This window comes from Juglans regia, chromosome 16, assembly GCF_001411555.2.
Source record: "Juglans regia cultivar Chandler chromosome 16, Walnut 2.0, whole genome shotgun sequence".
In the NCBI taxonomy this organism is placed as follows: Eukaryota; Viridiplantae; Streptophyta; class Magnoliopsida; order Fagales; family Juglandaceae; genus Juglans; species Juglans regia.
The window spans coordinates 25,155,228-25,172,929 of NC_049916.1; the positions used below are offsets into that span (position 1 = coordinate 25,155,228).

Genomic DNA, 17,702 nt, shown 5'->3' on the forward strand with positions numbered 1-17,702 from the left:
GTATTGGAGAGATTGAGAAATTGAACAAAATGTTATTTATTGCAGCTATGCTCTATCTGCACTCCAAGTTTGAAGTTTTTGAATTTTGGTTTGCAAATATTATTTGTAAAGCGTCCCGTTCCCAAGAGTCCGGAAAGTTAACTCAAAGTTAACTCATATTACCTGATAATCAATTCCAACACTGCTAATATATTTCCAAAAGCTCCAAATCAAACGTAAACACTTCAAATTTAATTAACCACACAAACTCATATATCAAATCTTCGATACAGTAACCCAAAAATATCAACTTCTCTGCATGTCACTTAAACTCACATTTCAACAATATAATTGTAAACTCCAAATTTCCAATATTATAAACAAATTTTGATTCAAACTAATTTCCTCAATATAATCAATTCTTCAAACTGCCAAGTCATCAAAACACAATGAAATTTCTTAACAAAAATCTTCAATACTTATCGAAAACTTTCTATTCTTAATTTATTATTCTTAAGTTATCTCAGCCAATGCTTCATAGTCTTGATCTTCGGCTAAAATATCCAAAATCATTTGAAAAATTTAGTAGAGATAAGGGAGTGAGTTATTAACAACTCAGTAAGCAAAGAACATATACTAGTATGTAAACATAAGCATTAATCAAAATTTGAAATGCTGAACAAAATATTTTCTTTCAAAATGTAGAGTCAGAATACTTGTTTTCAGAATGCAGAATCGAAACATGTTACAAAAAATATAAGAGGAAACTCTTAGAAAACATTCTTATTCAAAATTCTTTTTACAGAGCATAACTGAATATCCTCATCTTATCATATCATATCATATCATAACAGAGATCATGTTTAACCCTCATGGTAGGGTTGTGCATTATGTGAAAAGCTAAGCATAACATAAATCACCATAAAAATCAAATTGATTGCACTCAGAACAAAAAACCTCTATTATATCCTGTGGTGGGTCAGAGGTTACTATTGTATCTCATGACAGGGCCAGAGATCACTGTTGTATCCCGTGACAGGGCCAGAGGTCACTATTATCTCCCGTGATAGGGTCACATATCAAAACAAAACAAAATCAAAATCACATCAGAATCAAAGTCAGAGTCAAAACAAAATCAGAACGTCATGCCAAAGGCTTTTCAAATGCCAAATCGTTCCAAAACAAAGTACTAAATAAATTTAGATCATTTCACATTTTCCAAAAACATATTCAAAATATCTGCACGTCACATGTAAAAATTATTAATTTTCATATTCGCTCATATTTTCCTAAGTTCAATAACAGAATGTAAAAAATAAGCTCATGTCTACACCAGTCATGCCAGAAAATACTTTATTTTTATAGAGAATCTCATAAGCAATGCAAAATATATAACTAAGATCGTTTAACATTTATTTTTATAACACAACATGCACATTTTCAAAATTGACCTCAGTTCATTATATTTTTATACAAAATCTAGCATAGAAACTCCGCTTACTTGACTCTTACGGAGAGTTACTAGAGCCTTGAACTTGAGCTCTATTAATGTCACGACAGTGCTAAAAGGCAATTTCTGAAAGATCAAGCACACGAACACTAGATTTAACGAAGTGATATTTTTGGAATAAAATGGCTAATTAACTGAAATAAATCTAGAATATAATGGCTGGAAGATGCAACTCACGGCAAGCACAAAAAATATCAAGAAACCAAGTGAAGCTCACGGCTTTTATGGGCAGAAAAGGTCATGGCAAAAAGTGTAAAACAGAGCAATGAAAGACCAAACAAAAGGGAATGCAATGGGAATAAATCACAAGTATGAGCCACGAAATTAGTAAGGACAAATTAAGAGAAAGTACAACAATGGAGGCTCACAGACAAACCTACAAATGGAGAAAAACAAATGAAAAATAAATGCTAAAGAGGAAGAGATTTGAATGGTTTTACAACAAAAGAGAAACTAAAAATTAAAGAGATGGAAATGGAATCATTACCGGCTGAAAATTAAGGAATGAGTGGCAGCATTCGCTGACTTGCAGAGGGGAAGAACCGAAAATAGGATGGAAGGAAGTAGCAGACAGCATCCCAATGAAAAATAGAGGAAAGAAATGACATAAAATGAAGAAGGAGAATAAGAGAAGAAACAGCCACACAAATTGAAGAAGGAGATGAAAACTAAAACAGAAAGGAGGTGAAAAAGCAACGGGGCGCATGTGAAGAAAAGAATAGATGAAGAAGCCCTAGGGGCTGGACCAAACGATGCCGTTTGGGGGTATTTAGTGGGCTGGGTTGAAGGCTCACGGGTGGGCTGGGGACCGAATGGACTGGGCCTAAAAGAAAAATAAAACACACTCAAACAGGTCTAATCCAAAAATAGAAGAGTCCAACAAAAGAAAAATATACAATAAAAATAAATAAGAGTCAAATAAAAACACTACAACTCAATATTAATAAAATAAAATAATTAAAGTCTAACAATAAAATAAATTAAAGCAAAGAACAATTTAAATACAAATAATAATTAATATAAAAAAAGCATATTAAAATAAATTTCATAACTTAAAAGTCATAAAAAAAATTCAACAAAAAAATTCGATAAATTTAAAACAAGAGATCCAGTATTTAAAATAATTATTTAATTAAAATACACTAAAGTACAGAACATCACTATATTGGCTATAAACGAACGTCTAAACTTGTAACAAGATTAACAAAGATGATTAAGTAGATGTATATGCAATATTCTAAATTCAATATAGTTCAAGTAAGGGCCAGTCAAATATTGGTGAGACCGAAAGCAACACTAAGAGCATTCTCATTGGATTAGCTAAAAGCTAAATCTAATGAGAATTTAGCTATTAGGTAATAAAATCTCTCACATTGAATTAGCTATATTTCAAATATTTGGAATATAGCTACAGTAAAGTCTAAACTAATTTTTAAATTTAGAACACACTATTCATTCATTAAATCTTTTTTATATTATTTCTTTCTCTCTCCTTTTAATATAAATTATTTCTCTCTCCATTTTAAATGACAATTGAAAAAATATAATTAGAATACAATTACTAATTAATATATAATATTATGAATAGTAAAATATGATAAAATAAAATAAATTCATAATTAAAAAAATTAAAAAATTTTCAAAATTATTAATTATTCATTACTATATAATGAATAAATGGATAATTTAATTTAGAGATTTGATGCGAATAGTCAAAGTTAAATTTATTTTATATTATTTTATTGTCATATAATGAAAAAGTGACTATTCCAATGTAGAAATTTATGTGAATGTAATAGCTAAATGTTAAATTCATCTTACATTCATAAAAAATGTACTTTAATTTAACTAATCCAATAAGAGTGCTCTAAGATGATCTATTCAGTATCTATCGCTATCAAGTATCAAAAGGTAGTCTATAGAATTGGATAAGTATTTGATATAAAGCGTCGAAAGATTGAACTTTGATAAGTAGCTGCCCTTGGCACCACTAGTGCGGCAAACCGACGAATATTATTATTTTTTTAGCTCCAATGGTAGTAGATATGTTTGTTAATTATCGGTTTGATTCTCCAAATTCTGATGGGGTTTACCAAACCTCGTCTTATTACATAAATTGAGACACTTTTTCATTCCGGACAAAAAGATCGCTCATCTTTCATTGTATCACGTATCAACATGATGAAATTACTAAAATGCATGTTATTTAAAATGCAGAGAAGTTCAGTGACAGAATTGAAGGAAAAGCTACGCAAAACAGAATGCGTAGGAGAAGATCTATATTCCATTCGATTCGAGTATATTTTCTCTTTTCTGGGGATGGGATAGTAAACATCAGAACACAGCAACCATCGGTCAAAAAGGAGAGCACCAAACTGAAAGGAACAACAAAACCACAATCGAAACCATAAAACCAAACCAAACCAAACAACTATCTTCTACAGACTACAGCCACTCAAATCAACGATATAAACCCGACTAAGCCTTTAGCCCCTTCAGTTCCTCCAGCTACCACCATCGCCGCCGCCACCACTCGAGTATCTGGACCCACTATCACCATACCCACGGTCACGGCCACCCCCATACCCGCCACCTCCATATCCGCCACCACCTCCATATCCGCCTCCACCTCCGCCGTAGCTTCTGTCACCGCGGCCATACCCGCCTCCACCTTCACGGCGCCCACCACCACCGTAACCCCCACCTCCGCGGCTGTAACCGCCGCCTCCACCTCCTCCGTTTCCGCGGGACTGAGCTTCGTTAACTGTGATGTTACGACCGTCGAGGTTCTGACCGTTCATGCCCTCGATGGCGTCCCTCATCGCCTTCTCGGTGCTAAAGGTAACGAATCCGAATCCCCTGGACCTCCCGGTCTCGCGGTCGTTGATAATCTGAGATAACAACCGGATATAATCAGATCCACCACATCTAGCTACAGATTAATCCAACAAAGTTTTCAGAAACCGATCGATCTTCGCCTTATTGTAACAAAGCAGAAGATGAACGTACCGATTTGTGTGAGAGAGTAATAAAGAATCATTTCATAGAGATAGTAACACATAGAGAATCAAGTAACACAAACAGAGCAGATCAGATCAGATTTGGATGGCAAAGCCGAATCGAGTCAGATCCGATATCTCTGCGACGTCAAACGGACCTTCGATTCGAGGATCTCGCCAAATTGAGAGAAAGCGCGCTCCAGGGACTGGTCGTCGGTGGCCCAGGCGAGCCCGCCGACAAAGCATCTGTATTCGATTTCTGCAGATGCCATAACTGAGAAGAAAACCCTAAGATAGGGACAAGCAGAGAAATAGAGAAGAAGACTTGGGAAACACGAGCTATATGGAAGAAGTCTCTAGCCCCTCAGGATATATATAAATCGGAGACGCAGTACAGTTGTTAACTCTAGTTAAATTTAGAGCGGCGATTGAGCCCACATGTTTGGTTACCGTTACCAGTCTGTCTCCCATGACAGCTAAATGCATATTATCATTATGGATAGGAAATACCGTATGCTACCGTTATTTTCATTATTATCTTCGCGCTATATTTATCTCTCTCTGAAATTTAAGATTGCGTTTAGATGGTAAGATATTTTTAAATATTATGTAAATAATAATAAAATAATAATAAAATAATAAATCGACTGTAAAATTTATAAGACATTATCAATGACGGGACTATCATAAATTAGATATTAAACGCAGTAAATCTGTACAGATGTTTGAGATCATGTTCAAAATTGTAAGTCCCTTGTCAAAAGAATTAGAATCAATGGAGCACGCTGCAGTATGTATCTCAAACTCAAAATGGTAGTTTTAACCATAATGTTATTTTGAAAGTATTTACATTATATATATTTATACGATATAATTTGATTTTAAATATTTAAATTTTAAAATTTATATTTCAAATCAAATTATGACATGTAGATAATGTATAATATAAAATTTTTTAAATATAATTATTCTAATTTTAACGATAAAAAAACTACTCTACAAGATTGCTCATAAGAATAACCTTGGAACGGTAACCAAGCAGCAAGAGATAGATGACCAAAATGATTATTTATAAGAGTAATTTTACGTATAATCGTAACATGCGTAAAATCGTTGTGTAATTAATTTAAAAAAGAGTAAAATTTATTATTAAAAAATTTATTTTTTTTATATAAGTCTCATATTTTATTTATTTTTTTAAAATAATTACGTATCAATTGTATAATTTATAGTTATAAATATTTTTTCTCTATTTATAAACAAGAAATTATATTTTGAAGTTTTCGGATGTGTATTTCCAGCGTTTGAAAAAATAAATAAATCTTGATTTAAAAAATATATATATATATACGGGAGGACTGCAATACTTTTATCTAACGTTACCTTTTTTTGTAAACTCTGGTTAAGAAAACAGCGTCCGTTAGGTAGTAGGGTCCACCTCAGTCCCGTGACTCTTTCCTTGATACAATTTGTAGGACCCCCATATTTACTGGCCCGAAAAAATATCTCTTGAGGCTGATGGAGACAAATGTGGCCCCCGACAATCAAATTAGCCGATCCAAATTTGATTCAGAAAACACCGATATATGGTCACGGACCGAATTTAATTAATCGTGACTCACGGACCGAATTTATATATTGCATTCTCTGTCTTAAAAAATAATAAGATGTATTCTAAAAATAAAATTAATTTTTTCATATACAAAATATACTATATGTAATTGATATAACAATATTTAATTTATAAGAAAATTTTAATTTTAAATTTCTCTTACAATCTTTCGTACTGAATAACAGATATAATTATTCTTAATGGAAGGACACCACCATCATTTAATACGATGTATTTGACGTATACGGGCGTAGTTAAAACAGTACAGTTAAAGAAATACATGTTTTAAACGAAAATAAATTAAGTTCGGTTTTAAAGTGTACAAGTCATTCACATTGATTGTTTTAAAAAATAGGATCCACATTTAAAAAAGTAATTATTTCATATATATCCTCAAATTTATATAATTTTTTTTAAAATAAATATACGAGATTTACGTATATATTTGGAATGTAAATATATGTTATATATCTTACAGCTGTAACTATTGCTGATGTGATATTTATAAGATTGTATACTCCGGTTTGAAATTTGGAATCCACATGTTTGATAGGCCTTAGGCCCAATTAAAAAGGATTCCTAGCTTCGGGCCTATAGTCACTGCAATTCGGTTCGGCCCAAAACGTGATTTAATTTGGAAAGTCTCTATCCTGGCGTGCTCCATAATCCCTAATATATATATACATTTATATGTATTCTAGCAGTGGTTGCCATATCTGCCAATTTGAAGAAAAAAATAAAGTATAATTTTGAATATTAAAATAGTCTAATATATAAGAATAAAATTATTCTTTATTTATGTTCATCATTTATTATGAAATTTAAATTATATTAAAAATTCAAATTAATTAGATCTTTTTTTTCTTTTAAAAATGTACATTAAAATTTCATCATTTATTTAATGATGAAAAATTAGTATTTTATAAATTAAAATTGATTTTTATATGATATAATATTATTCTCTTAAAAATGTTCAGTAAAACTTAATCTTTTATTTAATGATTAAAAATTAATATTTTATAAATTGAAGTAAATTTTAAGTGTATGATAGAATATTTATATTTTAATTATCTATTTTATGTTAGTTTAAATCAATATTTAAACTTCTACCGTTAGATTAAATATGAAGATTAAAGATGAAGGGTTGGAATTTAAAACCCAAAAATCAATATTTTTCTCCACTTTTCCTTTCTTCCTTTCTCTCATTCTCCATGCACGATTGTGGTATTACGTCACACACTGGTATTCACACAGACGAACCAAAAAAAGAAAAGAAAAATCAAACAAACATGCGAAGAAAAAAAAAACTCTCTTTACTATTCATTACTGTTGATGAACAGTAATAAACAGTAATAGAGATAGCCTCTTTTAAGTTATACGAATATATATATATATATATAGATACTAGCAGTAGGGTAACGTCCAAGGGACGTTTGCCTATTTTTTATTTTTTATTTATCTAGTGATTGAGGAAGTGTTTTTTTAATGATGTTGTGAATTTTTTATTTTTTATTTAAATATTTATGATGATTAAAAATATATATGAAAATAAAGAAAATAAAAATAAAAAAGTGAAATACACATTTAGGACATATTTTTTGGCTACTTTTTCGTTAGTTGTAATAATTCTCTTTAGTTAATTAAGAATATTATCATATTTAAATTATGTTAAAACTCTAATTATTTATATAGTTATACTTTTTTAAAAATATTTAACAAAATTTCATCATTTATTTAATGATGAAATATTAGTATTTTATAAATTAAATTTGATAATTTATTTATGATATGATATTTATATGTTAATTATCTATTTTAAATTAATTTAAATCAGTATTTAAATTTGTACCATTTGATCAAATTTGGAGAGTTATGATGAAGGGTTAGATTTAAATTATAAAAAGTTTTATTTTCATCTCGCTTTCTCTTTCTCCCTCTCTCACCTTTTTTTTTTATCTAGTTATTAAGGAAGTGTTTTTTAATGATGTTGTGAATTTTTTATTTTTTATTTTTAAATGTTTATGATGATTAAAAATATATATGAAAAAAAAATAAAAATAAAAGAGTGAAATACACATTCAGAACACATTTTCGGACTACTTTTTCGATAGTTGTAACAGTTCTCTTTAGTTAATTAAGAATATTATCATATTTAAATTATGTTAAAACTCTAATTATTTATATAGTTTTACTTTTTTAAAAATATTTAACAAAATTTCATTATTTATTTAATGATGAAATATTAGTATTTTATAAATTAAATTTGATAATTTATTTTTGATATGATATTTATATGTTAATTATCTATTTTAAATTAATTTAAATTAGTATTTAAATTTTCACCATTGATCAAATTTGGAAAGTTATGATGAAGGATTAGATTTAAATCCCAAAAAGTTTCTTTTCCCCTCACTTTCTCTTTCTCCCTCTCTCTCATTCCGCTCAGCCACGGCTTCTCCCTCTCACCCGATCTCCTCCCTCAAGCAGCCGTGCGCCACCGTGGGTGTCACCGACCACGTCACCGGCTTCCCTTCACGCCGACGAGCAAACCCTACCGTCGAAACCCCTTTGCAACTCTTCCCTTCGCCGCACGCGAGCAACTCGAAATGGGTCTCAACGCTTGCGCCACTACACCACCACCATCGAGATAGCCTCTTTACTGTTTATTATTGTTCATCAAATAGTAATAGAGATAGCCTCTTTTAAGTTATAGAAAGATATATATATATATGCCCGTAATAAAAAGTCATATGTAGTTAATATGTAATACACGAACGTAGTTAAAGTGATTGCAACTTTGAAGCAAAAAAGGATAGAAAAGTCCACTTAATTGTGCAGCTTTTCTTTGATTACGGACGAATTTACAGCCGAAACAATAATGGTTGACACAGCTTAGGTTCAATATAAACTTCGTAATCGGACATTATTGTTGGTAGTTACATTTATTCTCGATACCCTAAAAGAGGAAGTGCTTTACTCCTAACCTAACTCTAATTCCCTAGCTAGATCAATTGAATGACTCAGTTTATTTTACACTTCAAGGACAACTTTTTGCAGTTAAATAATCAAACCACTTTTTTTTTTTTTGGTACTCCTACGGTTCCAATGATGCTAATCCATTAAATTCCCCCCCTCTCTCTCTCTCTCTCAATAAGCAAACATTCATGTTCGTTCGAGTCCTGTTCGACATTTCACTCGAATTAATATTCATTTAACTATTTGTTCGAAGTACGCTCGACACACTGTTCGAGCGAAGTACGCAATTTTGTTAGGTTAGGGTTTCCATGCAATGTGCTATACATATGTCATATTTTGAGAGAGAACAATTATCTAGTGAGTGCATATTATGTGAAATAGCAAAAAGTCTTAGAGAGTGTGAGTTGAGATTGAGTGATTGTAATATTCTCTGGTTAATAAAATTTACGCAGCTCTGTAGACGTAAGCAATTTGCCAAACCACATATATTATGCGTCGTGTGCTTGATTGTGTTGTTTTTCCTTTATTTGTCATCGTTGATGTATGTGTTTTGCACAACATTACACAATAACTGATATCAAGAGTTAAGGTTGGATTTGAAGGAAAATGATGACTGGAGATAAAGTGATCGCATCCGGGATCGAGAAGTTGGACAACACTGATTTTGGATACTGGAAGATGCAGATCGAGGATTATCTCTATGGGAAGAGGTTTCACCTTCCACTGTTGGAAAAGAAGCCAGAGAACATGGATGATACTAAATGGACCCTCTTAGATCGACAGGTTCTAAGTCTTGTCCAGCTGACCTTGTCCAGAATAGTGGCACACAATGTCAGTAAGGAGAGAACCACGGTGGATCTCATGGTGACTTTGTCAGGTATGTATGAAAAGACGTTGGCGAACAATAAAATGCGTTTGATGAAGAAATTGTTCAATCTGAATATGTCGGAATGTATGTATGTAGCTTAACACTTGAATGAATTCAATATAATCAAATCAACTGTCTTTTGTAGAGATTGAGTTTGATGATGAGATCAAAGCGTTGATTCTATTGGCATCATTGCCAAATAGTTGAGAGGCCATGATGATGGTTGTGAGTAGTTCAACCAACAAGACAAAACTGAACTACAATGACATACGTGACGTGGTATTTGTTGAAGAGGTACGTAGGAGAGACTTATGTGAGTCATCAGGTTCGGGATTGACCCTGATTATTAACAATAGGGGCAGAGGATATGACAGGTCAAACTCCAAGAGCAGAGGAAAAAGCAAGATAAGACCTGCGCAGCAGATCATGTGCTAGAGTTGTGGCAAGCCGGGCCACATCAAGAGAAACTGTAGGAATCAAAAAAGTGTTGATAATGATGTTGTGAACGTAGTGGCAGAAGAAATTCATGATGCCTTACTTCTTATAGTGCACAGTGCACAGTGCACAGTCCAATTGATAATTGTATGTTAAATTCAAGGTTTTCGTTCCATAGCACCTCACATCAAGAAATCATGCAAAATTATGTTATTGGTGATTTTGGGAAGATGTATGCGGCTAATGGAGAGGCATTGGATGTAGTGGGAATGAGTGATGTGCACATCACACTTCCAAATAGGAGTGTGTGAATTTTACAACAAGACAAACATGTTCTATATCTGAAGAAAAACCTTATCTCTGTGGTCTATTGATGTGCATGGAAATACAAGAGTGCAAAAAGGCAGACTTGATTGGGCAAAACGTGTGAGGAAGCCAAAGTGAGTCAGCTTTGTCATTCCTCATGAAAGCATAGAAAAGTTGGCTAAGGTTACCAAGATCGGTTTGAGACCGGATACTCCTAGTGCAGTGGGAGTTGTGAGTCGCCTAATAGATGTACTGACTAAGGGTGATGTACGTGAAAAATTGAAGTCGGACTTGACTTTAGTACGTTTTCTAGTTTAAAGAAGGGAGATGTGAGCTGCAGAGATGATAGGGCTTGGCTACAAACAATGGCTAGTATGTGGAGACCCAGTCTCCAAGTAGGAGATTGTTGGGGTATATTTTGAGACTGATTTTGGAGCTGAAAAATGTATTTGCTGAAAGTTGGTTCGATAATTAGCTTGAGCCAAAATTCGCTCGACATCGTTCGACATACCGCTCGAGATAAGCTCAAGTCCGAGAGTTCGCTCGAGGCCCTCTCGGCCCTCCTCTCGAGCAAGACGTAAATTCTAGTGTTTGCTCGAGTCCTGCTCGACACCCCGCTTAAGCCAATGTCCATTTGGCTGTTCGCTAGAGGTGCGCTCAACACGCTGGCCGAGTGAAGTACACAGTTTTTCCAGATTAGGGTTTACACGCCGTGTGCTATATATATGTCATATTTTGATATGTCTTGGAAGGCCTCAAGTATATATTGAGAGAGATAAATTGTCTAGTGAGTGCATATTGTGTGATAGAGCAAAAAGTCCTAGAGAATATGAGTTGAGATTGAGTGATTGTAATCTCCTCTGTTTAATAAGATTTTTGGAACTCTGTGGACTTAGACAATTTGCAGAACCACGTATATTGTACTTTGTGTTTTTGACTGTGTTGTTTTTACTTTATTTGTCATTATTGGTGTGTGTGTTTTGCACAGCATTACACAACAAGAAAAGCAGCAACACACCTAGCAACATAGAGGGAACCCTCTTTTCCAAGCTGCACCATATTATCTGTAAGGCGTTGAATTTATTTTGCCTTAGAAACGGTGGTTTCAATGCGCTCATGCTTCACCAATTAGGACAATATTATCCTGAGCATGGACATTCGGTGACCTGTAGGTCGACTTAGCTTCCTAAACTTGGTCATTATTGTTCTTCTTCCAAAAGAGAGAGACAGAAAGCCTGAACTGGTCAACTAAAAACCTTAGAGTTTAGCTTAAGGTTACTTTCGGTGTAAGGCGTACAACGGGGGCATACAAGAATGAGAGGGAATTAAAGGCATCGACGACAGAAACCAGGGACGGAGGGCATTAACGTGAGGCATACAATGGGAAAAAATATCTCGAAGAAGAAAGGGTTACAAGCAGAGATAGTTAGATAAGGAGGCGTATGGAGAGGACTTAACGATGGCTGCTCAATGCGATGGCTTGCGGCGACCTTTGTGTGTGGAAGGAAAGGGGCGACGAAGATGTGAAGGGGGGCGCACAATAGAGGGAAGAGCGATATGGCTCTGTTTGCTCTGTCTATGATGAAGGGAAGGGAGGGAGAAAGCAAAGACTCAATGAGATGGTGTATATGAAACACAATGTTTCATTTGTCCACGTGAATGGATGGGTACGCGGGGGTTCCCCTGCCGAGTGTAAATATACTTTTTCATCTTCTTTAAAACATCAAGAATTGAAATAACAACAGAAAATGATCAGAGAAAAAAAAAAGGTCGTGCTATGTGCCACTTGGGTATTACTGATCAATCTTATTGCTCATGCCACGTCACATAATTATTATAAAAATAAATGCAAGAAACAAAATACAAAAGTACAATCTAGCCTAACATCTTACTCCCTTCCCTCCCTCCCTCACGTCGCCAACCACCAGAAAATTACTTTGTGACTCAACTGTTGAAAAAGGTAGTCTTCAACAAGATTAGATTTTTGGTTTGATCATTCTTGGAGAATCAAATCCTCTAACTCAAGCGCTACACACTCAGTACCAAATTGGAGGTTCATCCAACCATCACACCCTTTGCCAAATCTTGAGACACAATATCTTCCAATGATTGGTCCAATTTTAGCCTCAAGCTTAGGTACAAGCTAATCTTTGCCCATACCTCCTCCAGCTCAAGCTTGGTTGTTACTGCTCAAAACCATGAAACCACATAAAATTCTGGTTGAAGCAAAACAACAAAAGAACATAGATCTAACACAAAATCATAGAGAAAACAAGATGGACATGGAACCAGATGAATTCCTAAAATTTCTTTGAGACTCTGATAGTAGGGGTGCTACCCCCCCCTTATGGGGCAAGGCCACCCCTTCCCCTCATCCTGCCCAGCATGGGGTTAGTGTTGGGGCTTTCACCCCCGCCTCCGCATCCCCGTGGGTGGGGTGCGGGATGGATTCCCAATCCGTCCCGCCTTATGTTTACTTAAAAAAAGGAGTACATTCCATTAGGTTTAAAAATTATTCCTAGATCTAAAAGTGATTAAAAATACATTTTTAGACCCAAATTATAAATTTAAATTTTGTAAATATGACTATAATTTTAAAATTAAGTAGTTTTTAAATTTGTTAGTGCATACTTTGTGAACAAGTCTAACAAATTGTAATATATATTTATATATATACAATTTGTAAAATATAGATATAAATATATATTTATGTTTATATATGTATATAATATATATATATATATATATATAAACATCTAAACGGGGGCATGGCCCAAGCTCGCCTCCGCTAGGGGTGCTAGATGCGGGGAGGGGCCCCCGCCCCCGCATGGGCGGAGCGGGGTTGTCTGCCCCACCGGGCTAGCCATGTGGGGCCAGGTGAATGGGGGCGGGGCCCCACTGTCCACCCTTATCTAAGAGCATGGGAGAGAGATGCTACTGTTGGCAGAGTTGTCGCCTTTTAGCCAATCAAAGATTCTTCTTTTCTATATATTCAAAGGGATTTATTATCCATCAGCCACTATTCATTCTTACACCCCACACCTACAGCTTTTTCATAGGGTGTGGAGGTGCTTTCTATAGGGTATGTGGATGTTTTTCGTATGGTGTGGGATGATAAATAGTGGTTGATGAGAAAAATGTTTCATATTCAAACATGGCCATTTGTTCTGGGAAAATTAAGAGGGAGAAAAAATATCTCATAAAACCAGAGAATAGAGATGGATAGAAGAAGAGATTATGAGAAGGTTTTGATATTGAGTTGAGATGAAAGTTAAAATATTATTTTTTATACTATTATTATTTTGAGATTTAAAAAAATTGAATTATTTATTATATTTTGTGTGAAAATTTAAGAAAATTATAATTATTAAATGAGATAAAATATTTTTTATATCCAAACCTAACCTATATGGTTGAACAAGGCGTTGGTGAGTTGGCTTAACATTTTCTTCTTCTCCCTTTTTGGAAATTTGTTTATGTACCAAATGGAGGAATTTCCAACTTTCAAATGAAATCCCTTTCCTGGGTTTTATTTCATTTTTTTAATTTTTATTTTTTTAATAACAAAAATAACTATGCAACGTGCCATTCCAAATGACATGGCACGTAAAGGGGACAAACCAAGCGGTGAGTATGAACCGATAGACTAGCAATTTTTAAAAAAAATTAAGGGCCATTTGGGGGGCAGAGTAGCGCAAAAGAAGTATCACTGTGTACATGCTCCAAATCTAATATGACTTGTAGCTGACATGTGGGCAGTGGAGTCTCGCTGCCCCGTTCGCCCCACCCTCGCATGGCGGGGTGGGTAACCCCTGTCTGCATCTGGCCCTCTAGCGAGGGCTAGGGGTGGGCAGGGCCCAACCCCGCCCCACATTTCCCTCGCCCCGTATTTATATATTTTATTATATAAATATATATTTATACTATACATATTTATAATTATTTATTATTTATATTATATATAAATATAGTAGTATGTATTAAGTATAATTTTTACTTAATATTTTATGTAAGTTGTAGTATAGTAAGGTGACCCTTTTATAAGTTGTCAAGACAAAACAAGAGTCTCACATTACTTAAGTGTGAGACTTGTATTGGTGAAGACAATCTATAAAAAGATCATATTATTATACTACAACTTATACAAAATATATACTAATAAATTTAAAAATTATATAATTTTTAAATTATATTTATATTTATAAATTTAAATTTATAATTTAGATCATTTTTAGATGCGGTAGCACCCCAACAAGTGGCGCACCTTGGCTACGTCGCTACGCAGCAAGTAGTGGTTGACTGACTGATCAATAATTTAGCGAGAGTGAAAAAGCTACCGCAGATGATTAAGAAGGACGATGATTTTGTCCACCTCCATTCAATATTCTCATTACGCATCATATAACTTATTTCACATCAATCTTCTAAAGTAATGCCATTCAATTCTTTTTCATGTCACTATTCCAAACACATACTCATAATCATTTTTCTAAATAATAAGTCTTTATTATATATAAATATATAATTATTTTCGAATAATAGTCATCGAATTCTCTTAAATAAAAGCATTTTATTCACGATATATATTTATACATAACGATGGATATATAATTACTGATTTTCTGAAAATTTTAAGGTATTTTAAAATCACGTGTATTCGTACTTTGAATCTCAACCACGTCAAATTGTGAATATTGATATTGTGTATAATGATTATTCTTACGTTAAAATCCTTAAATTAAAAAAGAAAAAAAAAACTGAAAAATATCTTGATATTATGGAAGAAATTAAAATATATACGTCCACAAGAAAGAAAAACGAAGAGACAATAGTAGTGCCAACTCAGTTCCACGTACAGTTAATTCAACCTTTTTTATACATTAATGTTGTTGGCGTCGGTCGTTAACATTGTTGCTGCTTGGGACCTGCATTGACATTAATTGTTTCAGACACAAAACAGTGTTTTGACCACTAAATGGGGTTGACTCTCCACTATCCTCTCCTCATCGGTCATCAGATCACTCCGAGTGCCAGATATTTTGGTGGAACTTCAAAATTTTCAGAAGAACCAGAGCTAAATCTTCGTGGAACTTGAAGAAGATTCTCTTCCTTGGTATTGAGGAAATATTTTGTCTCTATTTCTAAATTTAACATTAATTTATTAATTAAAATAAAATCCATTATGTAAAAATTTGTTACAACTATACAATTTTTCTCCTGATCCAAAATACATCGACAAAGCTTTTATATTAGTAAAACTTTAACTCATACCTATTTTCATTTCACAAAAAAGACTGACAGAGGATTTTAACTAAAGTTATTAGTTAAACTTTTTGACTAATGCTCTTTATCAAGGAGGTTAAGCCTCCTTTTATAGGCATTGGGTCTTACCTCTTCCTCATTTTTCACTGATGTGGGACTCCAAAGAGCATCACCCAACAATCTCCACCTTGCAACTTTGGTTGCTCCTACAGTCACGCTCCACCTCGATGAAGATCTTTATAGCTTCCGCTATCATGCTCCACCATAAAAGCATACTCACTTAGAATAAACCAATTTCAAGCATTTCACTTCGTCCCAAGTAGAAAACAACCTTGCTGAAAATTATAGTGTAACTTCCACGTTTGGTTTTCCTGGAAGTTTATCAGTTATCAACATGAATTTCCACCACACACCCTACATCAATGCAAAACCAATGCCTGTGTGCAAACTTGTAGACTTGTTAACATTAACACATACTCTATCATGACAACTTTTGAAATTAGCGGCATGCCATGAGGATATACATATCCCCTTTCAAAGGATATCGTCTTCTATGGAGAGAGACACAAAATTAGCTTCTTTTCCAGTACCTTGATTTACTGACTTGGAGCCACTTGCCGAACTTGCACTACCTTTTGAACAATTTTTCTTGACATGCCCAGATTGTTCACACCCCTAACAAACTGCTTTCTTCTTCAAGGAGTTCATTTTCTTCCCTTTACCAGCTGCTACCATTGCTAAGTTCTCAAGTGGACCATTACTTCTACCGCCTAGTATTATCTCTTCAGAAAATAGTTTACTACTATCTTCTGAAAAAATTATTTTATCTTTTCTACGTATCAAAATAGGCTTCTTATGCTCATAGGAAGGTGGAAGAGACCATATGAGCCTCAATGCTTGATCCTCATCATCAATTTTAACTATAATAGATTCTAGCTCAGCGACAATGTCATTGAGAACACTTAAATGATCTAAAATAGTCGTACCTTCACTCATCCGTAGTATATGAAATTTCTCATTCAGGTACACTCGATTCGAGACGCCCTTCGTCTGATACAACTTTTCAAGCATTTCCCATAATTCATTTGCCGTAGATAGTCCATATACATTTGCAAGAACATTCTTGGTCAGGTATAGACATATCGCACTTGCTGCTCTTAAATCTAGATCCTCTCAATCTTCATTACTCATTACAGATCTGCTCTTTGTTTCACCAATCACGCTAGTACTACTGTTGATTTTAGGGGTTGGTCTACCCTTCAACGCCTTGTGTAATCTTGATTTAATCAAAACATCTTTGACTTATACTTGCCACAAGCCAAAATTGATTCTCTCATCAAATTTCTAACATTGCCTACTTCCTGACATTGTCTTGATGAATTTTATCGTATAAAAAAATAGTACTCACTAAGTAAATTCCCATGAAATATTGAAGGATTACAATGGTCCACATAAATTTCAATCTCCTAGACATAACCTCTTTAGACAGTACGTATCCACATTACCACACCAAAGCTCCACCCCACCAAAAGGACTTGGGATCTGACATTACTTGTTGAGAATTTGAACATTTTAAATTCACCCCTTAGAATCCACTATTTGTAGGAATATTAAGAAAAATAGAGAAATAATAACAACACAATAATTTAAGTGAAAAACCTCCAAAACAGAAGAAAAACTACCAAGTCCAGAGAAGAAAATCTACTATGTGAAAAATTGTTACAATCACACATTTTTTCTCCTCATCCCAAATAT

At 33.9% G+C, this 17,702-nt stretch overlaps 1 protein-coding gene across 1 annotated transcript; it reads right to left on the bottom strand.

The window, feature by feature from the left end:
• Nucleotides 1-3,724: 3,724 nt before the first annotated feature.
• LOC109019694 (glycine-rich RNA-binding protein-like) lies at nucleotides 3,725-4,846 on the bottom strand. The gene is made up of 2 exons (XM_019002045.2): nucleotides 4,647-4,846; nucleotides 3,725-4,380 (listed from the first exon to the last, which is right to left on the bottom strand). The coding sequence occupies exons 1-2, from the start codon at nucleotides 4,758-4,760 to the stop codon at nucleotides 3,985-3,987; spliced, it is 510 nt and encodes a 169-aa protein (XP_018857590.1). The 5' UTR covers nucleotides 4,761-4,846; the 3' UTR covers nucleotides 3,725-3,984.
• Between the last annotated feature and the right edge of the window lie 12,856 nt (nucleotides 4,847-17,702).